At 31.5% G+C, this 15,965-nt stretch overlaps 1 protein-coding gene across 1 annotated transcript in view; it reads right to left on the reverse strand.

The window, feature by feature from the left end:
* LOC111085255 (nephrin-like) overlaps nt 1-15,965 on the reverse strand; it is an 88,521-nt gene that overhangs the window by 65,379 nt on the left and 7,177 nt on the right. Inside the window, exons 2-3 of the mRNA XM_022382961.1 lie at nt 11,509-11,799; nt 8,444-8,731 (exon numbers count right to left, since the gene is read on the reverse strand). Of these exons, the coding sequence (XP_022238669.1) occupies nt 8,444-8,731; nt 11,509-11,799 (579 nt within the window). The remainder of the gene's footprint in view (nt 1-8,443; nt 8,732-11,508; nt 11,800-15,965) is intronic.

A 15,965-nucleotide genomic window follows, 5' to 3' on the forward strand; every position in this document is an offset into this window, starting at 1 on the left:
CAGTTTTCTTTAAATAGTGCTAGGTGGTTTCATAAGTGATTTAGTAATTTTGTGAATTGCAAATTATTATTTAGTGATACAGGTGATTATGCCACCTAAGAAACGCCCTTTCTATGGAAAGTCTTCTGCCGCTAAAATAATGCAAGCACAAAGAGTAGCTGAAACAGAAGAAGAACGCAATCCAAGACTTCAAGCATAAGCCGGAAAAACAGGCTGCTCTAGTACAGAAAGATACTTTGTAACAACGTAAAGTTAGACTTCGAGCTCAAGCTGAAAGGCAGGCTACTCAAAGACAGCAAGAAGCTGTTGAACAGCACAAAGCCAGAGTTCAGTCAGAATCATCAAGGCAAGCTGGATACAGACAACAAGAAACCTCTGAACAACGTCAAACCAGACTTCAAGTATAAAAATTAAGATAAATAACTTACAGATAGCAAGAAACAGAGGAGCAACATGATGTACGACTTCAGGCTCAAAGAACAAGACAAGCTCAAACACGATCTAATTTCAAATAAAGCTTTTGTCTACTTACTGAATAATTAGCTGAAAAAATACTGATGTATACATTTCAAATCTAAATTTTCACCGTGCAACGCTGGATAACTCAGCTAGTTTAATAATAAACTTACTTTCAACTACTGTTGAAAATTGCCTATTCACTTAATGACAAACTTAATTCTAATTGCTGTTGATTTAAGGTCGGCTTCAGGCTTGCTATATCTAGATTCTCACGAATCCGCAACTCTTTGTATTCCGCAGCACTATTCATAGTAGTAAATCTGTCAATCGACATTACATTCAGCATTCTTAATCCGGCAGACGGAAATGTATGAGTAGTTATTTTTATTGCACCATCCGTAAGATTGCAGGTTTGGGTATTAAGTCACCGCATTTAGTGTACGTTTTTCTTCTCGAATTTTTAGATGTTTAATTCTGAGAATATATTAGGTTAAAGAGAATAATCGAATTTTTATAGGTTGGTTTTGTTCTTCACACACGTTTTCAAGGTAGTTAAAAAAAAACAACTTAGTCTTTAATCCTTCTGATGTATCGCTCGGATACTTATTATTATGTAGATATTGTTTATATTGTTGCTTAGTTACATATCTTTAGAAAATGTTACGCGAACTCTTAGCAACTCATTGTTCGGTTGCTTGGGGAAGGTCCAAGTAAAAGAGCTGAAAGCACGCAGTAAAACCCAAAATTTCACGTAGTGAATACCAATGTAATTTACTTAAGTGGCTTCATCATACGATGTTGCAAACCGGTACATCATATTTGAGAAATTCTTCTCCAAACCTTCCAGATTATTCAGTTTAGTTTAGTTTTTTTTTCAGATTTTAGAATTGTTTATTTTGTGCTTTCTTTCAATTAATTTTAACTTTGATTACTTTGGTGCGCAATTGTTAATTTCACATAAAGTATTCATTACCGATTTGAACTCAGTGATAATAATGTTTTCATTTTATATCTGGCCCCCTTCTATTTTTATTATCTTAGAATTTTAATGCGTTGTATCTTACTATTTTCATTATTATTAATTGCTATTTTTAGTGTCATTATGAAGAAAGACTTTGTCTCGCTTAAGCATTTTTAATGTGTTACCTAATTGTTTTTGTAAATATTAATTATAGGGTTTTAATCCTAGTGGTTAAAGAAACACTTACAGAAATGTTAAGACTGCCTTAACTGTTTTTAAGAGTAATGAAATCAATAAATAATTCACAACAAAGGGATTTTTGGACTGCCTTAATTAATCGTTGTCAACAAACGAGGATTATAAAAGAATACACCACTGCATGGGTGGGGTATGAAGAAAAATTCCAAGTAAAAACAAAACAATAAAGCGAAATAGAAGCGATTTGAATGAGTAAACTATTCATCAAAGGACTGGACCGCAAGTAAACCATTATTATTCCTTTCATTATATAGAAGGATTTCGGAATGTTTGTGGTTATATGTGTTATTTCAGGTTCCTTAGTTCATTCGTTAAAAATGATCTTTACCGTCTATCGCAAGGACTTTGGCGATAAAGTTGGTGATTAGGTTCATTAACCAGATTTTATGTACGCGGTTGTATTCCTTCTTGATGGTTGAGTTTGCTTAAGACGTTAATATCTGTATCTACGGATTTCGCAAAGGTAGTTAGGACGTTTTTCGGTATTGGAACAAAGTTTAGTTAAGCCTTAGATATGCATATATCGTTGTAATAAATTGCATTGTGCATCGAATATGTATACTTTCTGAGGAAGTGCACTTCAAGACAGACCAGAATATCTCATTATTCTGTAAAAATTTTCTTTTTTTGTGGATTTCGTTATACCTACAAAATATGGTCTGCAAATTAGATGGCAAAATGACTAAATTTGGGGAATTAAAGTATTGTCAAATATAGGGTTCATTTTGTTTGACTATAACAACTTCGTGTATCATTCTTGATTACTTCGTGTTTTGTTGTTATGTATTAAGTACGTTTTAATTAGAGATATAGGCTTACCCAGCCTTGTGTTCTACAACCGAAGATAATCCAAATAACTTTCATCTAGAATTCTGTTTTCCATACTGTCAAGAAAGTTACACCAACTTTATCAAAAGCAACTTACAAAAACTTCATCAAACAGAAGAACATATGCAATTTACACCAAGTTCATCAAACAGATGGACGTGAGTAAACTACAGCAAGCTTATCAAACAAAAGGACTTAAGCAAATTACAAGAACTTAAATCAAACAGAGGATGTAAGGAACAAATATATAGTTTAAGAATTTGTGAAATCAACAACTCTTGAAAAGTTTGGTTTTATAAATCAGGACTGCAAACCTTATAACATTTAATTTCACGAAACAAGACAAAAACGAATCCCAATTTTCTGTACAGCTTCCTGAAAAGAGTCAGCTGATGTATATATACCAAGAAGATATTTCACAACATCCAGTGGCTATTTTGAGTGTGACTAAAGATTTAAATTCTAAAACAAAAATATGCATTAACCACTGTTCCTGGAACTATCACCACGCAACAACTAATCGCAGTATAAAGACAAAGCCTGTTAGATACCGTGTCAGGCGCATTACGAGTACGTGAAAAAAGTTTAAGATCAGAAAACACCGGGTCATATCATCACGCAACAACGACCTGCAGTATGAAAACAAAGCCTGTTAGATACCGTGTCAGGCGCATTACGAGTACGTGAAAAAAGTTTAAGATCAGAAAACACCAGCTCATAGATCGATCGATTTCCCTCATATTCAGATATCTATTTTGTAAAATCCCAACAAGGATTTGTAAAGTGAGGATCCGCAGTGAAAGCATATGTACTACAGATAGTTACTAACTAAGCATTTATCGCAACAATTTTTATGGCTACGTTTCTAGATTAATATTTCAGATTGAGTTTTCGTTATTTTGTTATATCATATAAACTTTTGTATTGTATCGTATATATATATATATATATACTCCTTGTAGCATCCACAATACTCCTAGATTAGCTTGTTAAAAGCGTACGTAATAAAATGTTACAAAATAAACAATATATATGTATATATATATAACTTTAACAAAGAGATTGATTTTGTTAAATGAACAACATTTTTTCTTCTTAGCATTATTGGAACTTTAACTATGGTATTTCACAAACTTATCCTTTTTTTCATTCCGCTTTTAAGTGTTTTTCTTGCTTTAAAACTGCTTTTAACTTTCTTAAATATAGTTTCTTAATTTATACTTTCCGAGTATTTCTTAAAGTATTATAATGCACTTCCTTTTCTTAAGATTTTTCTGCTTACATTTTTAAATCACAGTGATATCGCTACTTAACGAAGTAACCCTATCATGCTGGTTCTGTTATACAAGATCCGATTCACAAATCTTTGATAAATCGGGGGAGATTTTAAAAGCTAGATAATTTATTAAAATAAAACTAAATGTACATTACATTATACAATAGTAATTAATGACAAAAAAGTTTTAAACTTAATCTCCTTGGTGCTACTGGGAGTTCAAATAGTCGCCTCTAATATATTACACAATAGTACAAATGAAGAAGTGTATTAAAGCTGGAGTTTACTCTGTCAGATATATAGTAGTATCATCAATGATCTGTGTATTAAAGCTGGAGTTTACTCTGTCAGATATATAGTAGTATCATCAATGATCTGTGTATTAAAGCTGGAGTTTACTCTGTCAGATATATAGTAGTATATCAATGATCTGTGTATTAAAGCTGGAGTTTACTCTGTCAGATATATAGTAGTATCATCAATAATCTGTGTATTAAAGCTGGAGTTTACTCTGTCAGATATATAGTAGTATCATCAATGATCTACGCATATCTTGAAACTCCGAAAATCAATCACTAACAAATTCGAACATATCGGGGGCTGAATAGCTTGTCGTGAAATGCTTTCACCCTTATTTCCGAGTAACGTTCAAATGAAAAAAAGATTAAAATAATGCATGTGGCTACTTTCTATCTGATTGGATAACTTGCAAGTATTCTCGATTCCATACGAAGTACTCACAAAGTAGTGATCTAAGCTTTATTTCTTCTTTATATCCTTGAAATATTACGCCAGATATTATATTAAACAGAAAAGGCTATACCTGAAGAGCGCAGTACCTATTATGCACATTGAAGATCCGTAAGAAAAGGAACAATCAAGTTTATATCGTAAAAATAACGCAGAAACTTAATACATCATGGGTGTTTGTTGGTAATTTCTCGTATATAATTCAAGTGAAAGTGAAACATGAAAAAATCTAAGTAATATGTGTAAAATGCTACGACAGAATATGGGAATATTCAGTGTAAATAATGGGTTTCAAGTACTGAAAAAGTGAATTAATTTAATATACAAAAAGCACTATCATATCTTGAATGCAAAGACACAAGTTTTTTTACGTTTGAATGCAAAAATATGAGTTAATTTGGCTAGCTTGAATGGCAGGGTAAAATAGGTGCTAAACAAGCTTTATGTTGTAGCGTTGGTAAAACTATATTATTTTGTGTAGAAGAAAAGCACCCATTGTCTTATCTTGGATGCTATGGAAAAGACTATTTATGTTGCATTCTACGATGAAGCCTAATTTTAGCTTACTTTTATATACGGTACATATTTCGTTTACTCATAAGCTAGAAATTAAACTATTTATGATTTACTGAATCTAAAAATGGCATTTATCCTAAGAAAGACGCTGAGAATAAGCTCACTGATAACTGAAAGTATTTATGAAACTATTTTCTGAAGTTAAATTCTAAAATGAAACGTATGTAAAATTTAAGGTATATGGAGTGATAATTATTGTAGTTTGAAGTCTGAGATAAAAGCAAGTTTTTACACAACGTGTATAAAGCACTGTCTCTCAAGGATCAAAGGTGCACAATGTCATGTAGGAAATAATCCTGAAAATATCACGGACATCAAGTTAGGAAATGTCTAAACATGTTATGTACGTAGTGAAAATTTATGTTAATTTAGTAGAGAATGCGTTATAACCATAAGTCTGTAAAGTAGAATGAAAATACAGAAAGCATTTAACAACATATCGAGTAAGGCCAAATTCAATACAAAATATTAATGTGTCCAATAAAAAATATTCAATAAACATAAATTTAAGAATGTTATACATAAATACAAGTTATTAAAAATGTGTTTATAGCTGTGTGGGATAAGAATTTAAATAATTAATTTATTAATCAATATGTCGAATAAGGAAAAGTTCAATGAAGAATGTCCTTATCAATTTACAAAATAATACAATCAATTAATAACCTATTTATCATTGTGTAGAAGGCTGCAAAAATAATGTGTTCAACAGTATGTCAGGTATGAAGAGTGTTTTAATAAAGAATACATGCGAAAAAGTGTGGAATAAGGAGATGTGTTTTAAACAATATATTTATTAATGTGTGGAGTAAGAAGTGAAATAAAGAATTGATTTTACAATGTGTTGTGTAAGAAAAAACCTAACTAATGTGCTCGAAAATGTGTCGAGTAAGAGGATCTTGGAGTAGTGGTAGAGTAGATAAGTTAGTCAAGCCATCTTTTCAATGATTTGATGCTAAAGTCAAACTATTAGAGGTCTAGACTTATTTATAAATATATTAATTAACTACATGTCAAAAGAGGTAATCATCTCTCTATACAATCTCTAAGTTACGTCTCACTTAGAATACTGTGTACGGTTTGGTATTCCTATCTAAGAAAGGATACCGACTTATTAAAAAGGGTTCAATGGGGAACTGCTAGATGATTCAGGAGATGGAATGGTTATCTTATAGAGATAGGTTGAGGTCTTTTAAGTTATTTTCTCTTGAGAAAACAAGGGAAAGAGGTGGTCTTATTAATGTTTATAAGATTATTCAGAGGATCGATAAGACAAAGGACTCAGATGTCTATGTATTGTATTCAGGCTATATTTAAGACAGTTTTATTTTTCTAACAGGGCGATTGACATATAGAAGGAGATACCGTTGGCAGTAGTGTAAAGAGGTAGTTAAAAATAATAATTCGAATCGATAATTTCCTTGGAAATAAAGGCTTTAAGTTTTCACTTTTTATCAAACGAGACTGTGCATGGATAGCTTTGGAAGTCCAAAGAGTCTCTTATAATTCGTAAGTTATGTTAACATAAAGGGAAATATATACCTACATTTCTAAGAACTTAGAAGTGAAAGTAAAGACGAATATGTTATGTCAGTTACAGTTACCATATCTAGTACTGATGAGGCCTTTCTCCAAATACGACAAACGTAGTAGTGGTCTAGGCCTTATTTATATCATCAATTTTCATGAACAACGACTGTTATGGTGTGAACCGTACTATGTAAGTGAATTGTAATTATTATCAATTTTATATAAGTAATTAACAAGTCAGATTTTCGGATAAATATTAATAACACATTATTATATATTTATGATGAGAAGTTGTTTCAATTTAAGTCAACCGTACGCTAATATCCAGTGATTAACTGTTGTTTACTAAATCCATATAAAAGCTTTGCTTTTCGTGATGTTATCTGCACACATTAATTCTAATTAGTTAAGTAACTCTTGTGACACTTGTTAGTAATATATTTTTGTAAACGATGTTTTCGGTTTCTCTTTCTTGTTGTTAAGTTATGACATTACTCGTATTGATTGGAAGAACGTGGATTCATAAATTCATGCAGCACCAACCTTCTATATCTAAATGAAGTTAAATGTACCTCGCTCGCGTAGGTTAGGTATATCCTTAATACGACCATGCTCTAATCATAAATACAAATATTATGATATGATGAACTCCTATTCTACATAAGATAAGGGTTCGTTAAATTTATTTTTGTATTACAAAATTCTTCTTTCTATTCATTCTGAAAGCATTATAACATATAATGAGTTCGCCTTGTATTTGCTAGTAATAACTGCTATTCCACAGCTTTAACGAATTTTATGATATTTTATATATGTATATATTTATAAACTATGCACGAAAATAAAACCAAACTAAAATAGATAACAGAAACTAAGGAAATTATTTGTCTCTTACAAATCTTTCAGTAAACATTAAAAATTTACTATTACTAAATACCTATTTGTTAATAAAGTGAATATCTTGTACATAAATAAAATAAAAATAAATAAGTGTAATAAATGTTTCCACTTCTTGCTTACTTTGAGTTCTTTACGTTTTTCGAAATATAATTCTTAAATTTCTCATTGTAAAAGTTAACATTAACATCAGAATCATAATTTTAGAGGCTGTGAAATTTTCACCTTCGTGACGAATACTCAATGTAATTCTTTACCTAGCCTAGCCTAGTACAGGACCAAGTAAATTATTACCTAGCCTAGCCTAGTACAGGACCAAGTAAATTATTACCTAGCCTAGCCTAGTACAGGACCAAGTAAATTATTAAATAATGAAACAATTGTGTGTACTAACTGAAGTTCCAAATGTTGACCCGACGTTTATTTTTGAGTACTGTTGCTCTCTCTCTCTATATATATAGATGTTAATTGATGAAATGACGAAACGTTTCTTTTATATATTTTGAATCAGATTTTGGTTAACCCATAGTCAAAACATATAACGCAGTTTACCAATAAAAGCTAAACATTCATCTTTATGGCAAATGAATGGAATTGTAAGTAGAAATGTAAATTTGAAATGAAGGAAAAAATACATAGAACACGATATACTGAGCTGATCTGCGTAACTATCCACAACTTGCGCTAAATTATAGTCTTATTTTTATACTTACTGATTCTTTTATTGATAAATTTTCAGAACAAAAATGTTTATTTCATAGATCTGAGAAATCCTATAATATTGACTGAGAAATAGCTATTGGTGTGGGGACAAAATTTCTCGAAACAGTGACTTATCTACATAAATCAACATTTCCAAGAATAATGCTACACAAGCTTTAGAGTGTGATGATGACGGATATACTTACATACTTGAACCAGAACGTAACGACAAGGTTCTTCCTGTATACCCACGAGGTTTTTCGCTTTACATGTCAAAGTACCGAAATCTTCTTTCCGCTCAAGCCTGACTTTAGCAATGCTATGTGTTCCGCTACTTACAAAAGACAGTAGTTCTCTATGATGCTTCGAGTTATTAAACATCCAGGTGAAAGTAACTTCTGGAGGGTCAGCAGTGACAAGACAGAATACTTCGACAATCTCGCCAGTGGTAGCGTAGTAAGTCTGCTTCTGTTCCGCTACACATTCGGGTTTGTCTGCGTAGTACATAAATAAATGGCATAAACTTCAGGATATTCAAATTACGTAGTTTTAAAAAAGTATTCAAAAGCAAACTATTTCACGTCAGACTCTGCGAAAGCATCAATTTTGTACATACTTGTTATTACATACCTTTAAATGAAATACAATCTGAAATTTAACCTAAAGCTTTAACTGGCATATGTTTGAATATTATTGTTATATATGTGTGTGTTTGTGTACTTAATATGTATTAATTTATAGCTGTTTTCAGAAGTCTGGGTACTTTATTCTTAAAGTATAACATCAATTACAACATACAGTGGACAAGCAATTTTTGTATTTATTATTAATGCTACAGGGGTTACACTAAACTCTGTTTATTTGTGCAAGTAGACTTATTTTACATTGATTCGTAATTGCATTGATTGAGTTAATTATATACTTTTATATGTATGTTTGTTTATAGGTGTTTACACAATACATATGTTAATCATAATCCATGAAAGAAGGAGAGCGTAGCAACAGCATGTTTTAAAACAGCTTTTACAAAAACATCACATGAAACTGAAGTACAAACCATGACGTAGGGATGGTAAAATGCACCTTAGTAAGAGACGAATCTGAATAAGTAGGACCCTCACATCAGCAGAAATATATCGCTTATTACATTAAACTTATATTCGAAAGTCACATATGAGTAAAAAGAAATGTATATTGTAATTTGATTTATATCTGCTTTTTTTCGGATTTGAAAGTAAAATTTTATTTTCCTTTGTTTGATAATAGGTTTTATTAAAAAATACTGTTCAGATAGAGATGTGACCATTATGAGGACCATATTGCCAACTTGGGAGATAAGCTTTACTTAGAACTTCGAGAGTCAGATTGCAGTAATCTGTTGTATTTTTAATAATTTTGTTTCATTAAAAGCAACTACCTTCTCGCAACTGGGTGAAAGGTAGTTTTAGATTTGGATTAAGAACCTACACGTGTACTTATGTTTTGGTGACCTACTTCCCTCAGATACCTCTCCTCCAACACTGTTGTTCTGCTGTGTGTAACTTTCAGACGACCCTCTTCCCACAGTGTAATTTGCACTTATTCTTTATTTTTCTGCGTTTTATGTGCATAACGTAATGTTTTTGGCCTTGTTGTCTGAGAAAACCTTAATATATGTATATATGGTTAAATAATGTTATGTGATAATCACTTATGTTCTAAAGTCATTTAGAATTCATACTTGTATGTTAACTGATAATTTCTCCTAATTTTGTGACAGATGTCTTGTGTTTTTAAATTATTCTTCTATTACTGATGATATAACTAAGTGAATTGGGTTACTTGTAAATTCCTTTATTTAACTAGTTGTTGGAATATCGTTGAAAACTATTTCGGATTAGCAAATTTCAGAGTAATTTGTCATTGCTAATAAAAGATTACATTCGTTTCGTAAACTATTTAGTTTGATGGTAGATGGCTGATAACTTTGTGACTGGTAAATGTTTTTATTCAGTTAAATATGGCTATTATGTGCTTACTACTTCTTAAAAATAGCTCCATATATGACATAGAAATGTGAATATAGATATATACAAAGCTCCTGTGGTTTGTAAAAAATCAGTGTTTGCTTTCGTTCACTTTAGAATTTGTATAAGTGGTTCAAGCTTGGTTTGTGTTATGTCATACGTTATGTTTTACGTAATTGTTCATATTTCTTTGATATTATTGGTACTTTTGGAATCGTTGGTGTACATACATATCTATCAAAGCGGCCAATAGTCCCTTTCTAGAAAGAATAATAAAGGACTCAAAAAGAAGAGAAAATTCTAACACATATACAACTATTAAGCAGTTGGTTCGCTGTATAATATCGAATAACGAATTCGACGAAATGTCCTAGCATTATTCACATACCTCAATTAATTTAGGTTACTGTACGGTGAAGTAAAACAGACTGAAAATTACATAGATATTATATACACTTCACCATTATAAAAGGCCTAATAGTATTTCTTTGGTTTGCTGACCAAAGCTGTGCTGGTGAGTTGAATAGGCGAAACTGCAGTCCATAGCGGAGGGTAGGGCTAATCAAAGAGTACATTATGTCTCTACGTCACAGATTATCTTTTCAATTTTACCTCTGGTGAATAAGAAAAGAAATCTTGAACACATATTCAGTCATTAAACAGTTGGTCCGCTGTGTGATATCGAATAATGAATTCGACGAAATGTCCTAACATTATTGAATACCTAAATTACTTTAGGTTACTATATAGTGAACGGACTCAAAACCCCATATATAATAAAGAACTCACGTGCATAGATTTTACCAAATAAAATATTGTAGTTCTACATAATTTTGAGTATCGATTTACATTAAGGAGACGAACACTCTAAATGTATTTAATGCATAGTAAAAATTCCTGCAGTGTAATAGATGAAATTTGTATTCAAGAATTATTATATTTGTTTTAATGTTGATGATAGTTTCATAACAGAAAAATACAAACTTATGCACTTTAATTTTCCATTTTGTCCAAGTGTTTAGGCCATCATCAATGGATTTTCTTGAATATTTTTTACTGGCAAAAAACATTTTTAAAAACTTACAACTTTAAAAACCTTAATTTTTGAAGTACCGGTACGATTGGAAAAAAATAGAGTTTGAGGAATGTCAAAATCATATTTTTAAATAATTATTTGAAAGTAGTCACAATCTATTAGATATATGTACATCTTATGCGTATTTATAAGCAAAAGTAAGAATGTATAAACATAAATCAAACATTACATTTTATGTTCAGCTCAATGTCCAAGCTTCGTCCACGACCTTCCGTGTTTGTAGCGTCACAACTATACAATCCTCTCCTTTCTTTTTTGATGTCAAACAGCAGAAGAGTCTGATTACTGAGGACGATTCCCATTTCCGGATCGCCAGAAATTTCTTCATCCTGGAAGTACCACTGGACTGTACTGACTCTGGGGTTGGCTTGAAAATCACAGTTCAAAAACACATCATCTGATTCGTGTACAACGTGATTTTTATGCTCGCCTCCCACAGATAATGTAACCACTGGAACATCTACGTGAACAAGAAAAGAACGTGCTTACGAATTTTTTAGCGCTAAAAATTTTTTTTTTTTTCAAAACTGTTCTTACATTTGACTTTATTGATATACTAATGTATACCATAGGACAAGTACAAAAGGCATAATTGGCATAAATTACGAAATACACACTTCTTAATTAAGTTATACAATACATCAATAATAAAAAGATAAACAAAGAAGACGAATTAAAACATTACATCTGATGGAAATACAAGAAATATTTGTTATTAGGTAATTGCACGTTTCACTTGCCCTGTTATGAAAATGCACTGTTGTTTTGTGCAATAATAAAAGTGTGAATCATGCTTTAAATAGAATTAAGCGAATCAGTTTGGAAGTTCCTTATTTAAGAAGTACAAATATATTATTTTTAGCAACATATTATAAATCCACATTATGATTTTCTGAAAAATCTTAACAGAAAATCCTATTAGTTAATAACAGTCCTTAAAACATTATCAAAGGTCCACTTGGACAGTTTATTGTATAGTTCCACATTTATAATCAAACTACGATCTTATTTCCTGAAATACATTTAGCTGAATAGAATATACTGCCTTACGTAAAACTTCGAAAAATAGTAACGAAGGAGCAAAACGTAAGACACAGATCAATAAATTATGCTACAGACTAGTTTTGTAAAAGCTGCGATACGAAACATAATCATAATATAAAAGAAAACGTGACTAGCACCAACTCTGGCAATTTGGGACACATTTGCTAAGCCAAATCTTAGAGTCCCTACTCTAGAGGAACATGAAAATGTTCTTTTCAGTAGTTTTCTTGTTCATCACATGTAACTTAAATTTTGCTAAAAGAAAATGGAAATAATTTTATATAATTAAAATAATATATTTGTAAGATAGAATATAAATGCACAAATGCAATGATATTAAATTTCCATGTTTTTACATCACCAAGTTAATTCAAAAATAGAAAATAGTTGCTCTGTAGCGTATTGTGTGTCCCAAACCGCATGAACTAATTTGTGATTTAGGGCCCTAGCTTGAATATTGGGTTCTGATTATACAATATGTTGGGCCCCAAAACAAATGGAATTACTAAATGAAACTTGAGTATTGTTTGGATACTGCTGGCAAGTGCTCGTTAGTAGCTATAGAAAACTCACTCAAACATCTACTAACATTGTTTTGTATTTAAACATCCTGTTCTTGGTAGTTGAAAGGTATAATATTTAAATGAAACACAAAAATATGCAGAAGAATGGAGAATGTATTATGTAGTGTCGAACTTTGTTCTCAAACCTACATTCACTTCTGTACACTACCTTAACATGTTTACCTACGAAACAGTAACTAACAATTAATGGAGGAAAAGGAAACGATGGAATGTGTAAAAACATGAATCAACTCAATTATATAAATATACTATATCAACTGAAGTTGGATATTGACAGACTTGAAAGATCTGTTTGTATGTTGTTATTAAACACACAGCTACACAATAGGCTTTCTGTACTGTGCCCACCGCAAGCATCGAAACACGATTTTTTGCATTATAAGGCCTCACACCTGCCGCTGTGCCTCCGGGAGGCAAACATAAAAGAAAAACATAAACAAGCTATACTGTGTTGAATTAAGACAGAGACAATTACATCAATTAATAGAAATAAATAGCCCCCCCCCTCTCCGGTAACTCAGCAGTAATTCTGACTACAATAATAGCCCATAGCGTAACAACAAACAAACAAACAAAATCCATTGAAAGGGAAATAACTGACGTGGTGAAGAATTCATACAAATAAACTAACCTGATCTACCGATCTCAACGTTTCTAGTTTCGTACCATAAAAAAAACAACTAATTTTACTAAGTCTTGGATGTCGCAATATATATTGAATGGAGATCTTTACAAGAATATTACAGCAAAATTTGGAATAAGAAAGTTTCAGAGGGAAATTTGATTTATATTTTAATTGTAAATCAAGTCATACACATGGGAAGAAGCAATAAAGTCTTAATGTAATACATATCTGGTTTAGTCAACCTCTGACAAAGATAAAAGGATTTTTAACTGTGTTATTATATTGCTTTGCATATTATTCATTGTAAAGTTGATCTTAGAAAAATTAAAATTTATAGCTTCTTTCTGTGCTTTTAACTCAAATTTCATTTGCATGAAGATATTAACTTTATATTTTTACGCATGCATGTCCTAGAATATTTTCATTTATTCAAAATCGTACGTTATTACAAGTTAACATTAGTCTAGTCAAGGTAGTGGGGAATTGTTTGATACAGGATGTTTTTGAAATTATAAGGCTAAATTACATTTTTCTTCTTGTTTTCTTCTTTCAGAAGACATTAAAAGGGCAGGGGCTCATTGAAAACAACAACAAAAAACAGGAACTTTTCAAGTATAATAAGGCAAGACTTCTTTTACGGAGGGAATGTAAGGGGAGCTATGGGAACTGTGCATTGCCTCTGGTACACATTGCGTAAAAATACATTTCTTAATCCCATTTAATTGATCTTAAAAAGACTTCTTAAAATCTAAAACTGAACGGTGAATCTTAAATGATTATTAATAGCATATTATAGTTAATTTTCACCGTAAAGACTAACACGTCCCCGTGTGTCACTCGTTTTAAAGTTGAAATCTCCTTTTCCCCAATAATTCAGTGCAAACAAGGTGCGGATCAAGCTTTTCTTTTAATCATGAAGATTTTTTCTGAGTGAGAAAAAGAGCACTTTTGGGGCGCAAGAGTAGTGAAGTGCACAAGGGCTTGAGCCACCCCCTGTGCACTTCACTGTTGTTGAATTGATTTTATTTGTTATAATGTTGACATACAATTCTTGCTCATCTCGGAGTTAAAATACTAAACTCAGTAGATACGTTTCTAAGACTATTAATCCCAGAAAGTCGTTCTTAGTTCACTTTCTTTGTTTTCTTATTAGCTGCGACAATCTTGTCACAAACAGTTTTAGACACTGAGTGACAGTTTAAATGTGGATTTAATTAAGTTCGCTAACTTTTAATATTTTAAAATTAATTTGTTTCAGACGCGAGGCTTAGGCATAAAATTTTCATTAGATGGGTTGTGCATCCTTGTGGCTGTGTACGTCCTGTTTCTCTTTAGAGATAAGTTTCATCCTCCTTAATTTCTAGCTTGGTTGCTGTTTTTGTTTGTCTTATACATATGTGTGGCACACTTTGTTTAGATGTTAAAATTAATTCAATTCATTTGCTATTTCCAACAAACACACATGTATACACTCATAGCTCTATTTTATGTCAAAGTGATATTTTTGTGATAATTTTGAATGTCTTGAATTAAATAGCTACTTTACTATATATATATATACTTTCGAAATTAATTGCTGATAACTTGAGCTTTTGTAAATATTTTCTTCAAGGAAATATATACTGAACAAAACTGCATAGACATTTTAATATGTGACTCGTGACTTTAAAGAAGCAATTATTTCTTTGCCTCAGTACATACAGCATTATAATTCTAATAATTATACATTTTTGTGTTTTATTATGCATTGATTTGTATACTTCTGTCGCTTTGTTGTAACGAATTGATAAGAAAAATACCGCTGGTATAGTTCTGTAGGAATAGATTCCACTGGCACAATTCTGCAAATCTGTAGGAATCGCAGGCCCGTACGCAGAATCTTTGAAAGTGTGTGTGTGTCTGGGAGCATGTCCCCCGAAAATGTGTAAAAAAAGGTGCTATGAGATTAAATCTGGAAGTAATTTGGCATGAAATATAGCTTAAACAATTGAATGGCTGTTCACGTCAAATCCACAAACATCCAATGAAAAGTCAACAAATCATCATTCTATTGTAGCACTGCATGTGGAGTTAGACATATTATCTGCATGCAGAGTAGTTATTAATTGTTAAATCGTATTACTAGTATAAACAACGCTGTACGACAATAGTATATTTAGCTATTTCAATCATTGGCTATCATATACGTACATGTATGCACTACTGAAATAACATATTAGCATGTTTCATTCTTCTGGGGTGCTTTTTCATAAATCACTTACATACAGTTTCAATGTTGATAGCAGTGTTATAATGATTATGTATTAAAGCTAGAGTACTCAGTCTTTGTTCGGTTTGTGTACACCTCAGGTAATTGTTCAACCAGCGGAAAGC

This window comes from Limulus polyphemus, unplaced genomic scaffold, assembly GCF_000517525.1.
Source record: "Limulus polyphemus unplaced genomic scaffold, Limulus_polyphemus-2.1.2 Scaffold296, whole genome shotgun sequence".
Classification (NCBI taxonomy): Eukaryota; Metazoa; Arthropoda; class Merostomata; order Xiphosura; family Limulidae; genus Limulus; species Limulus polyphemus.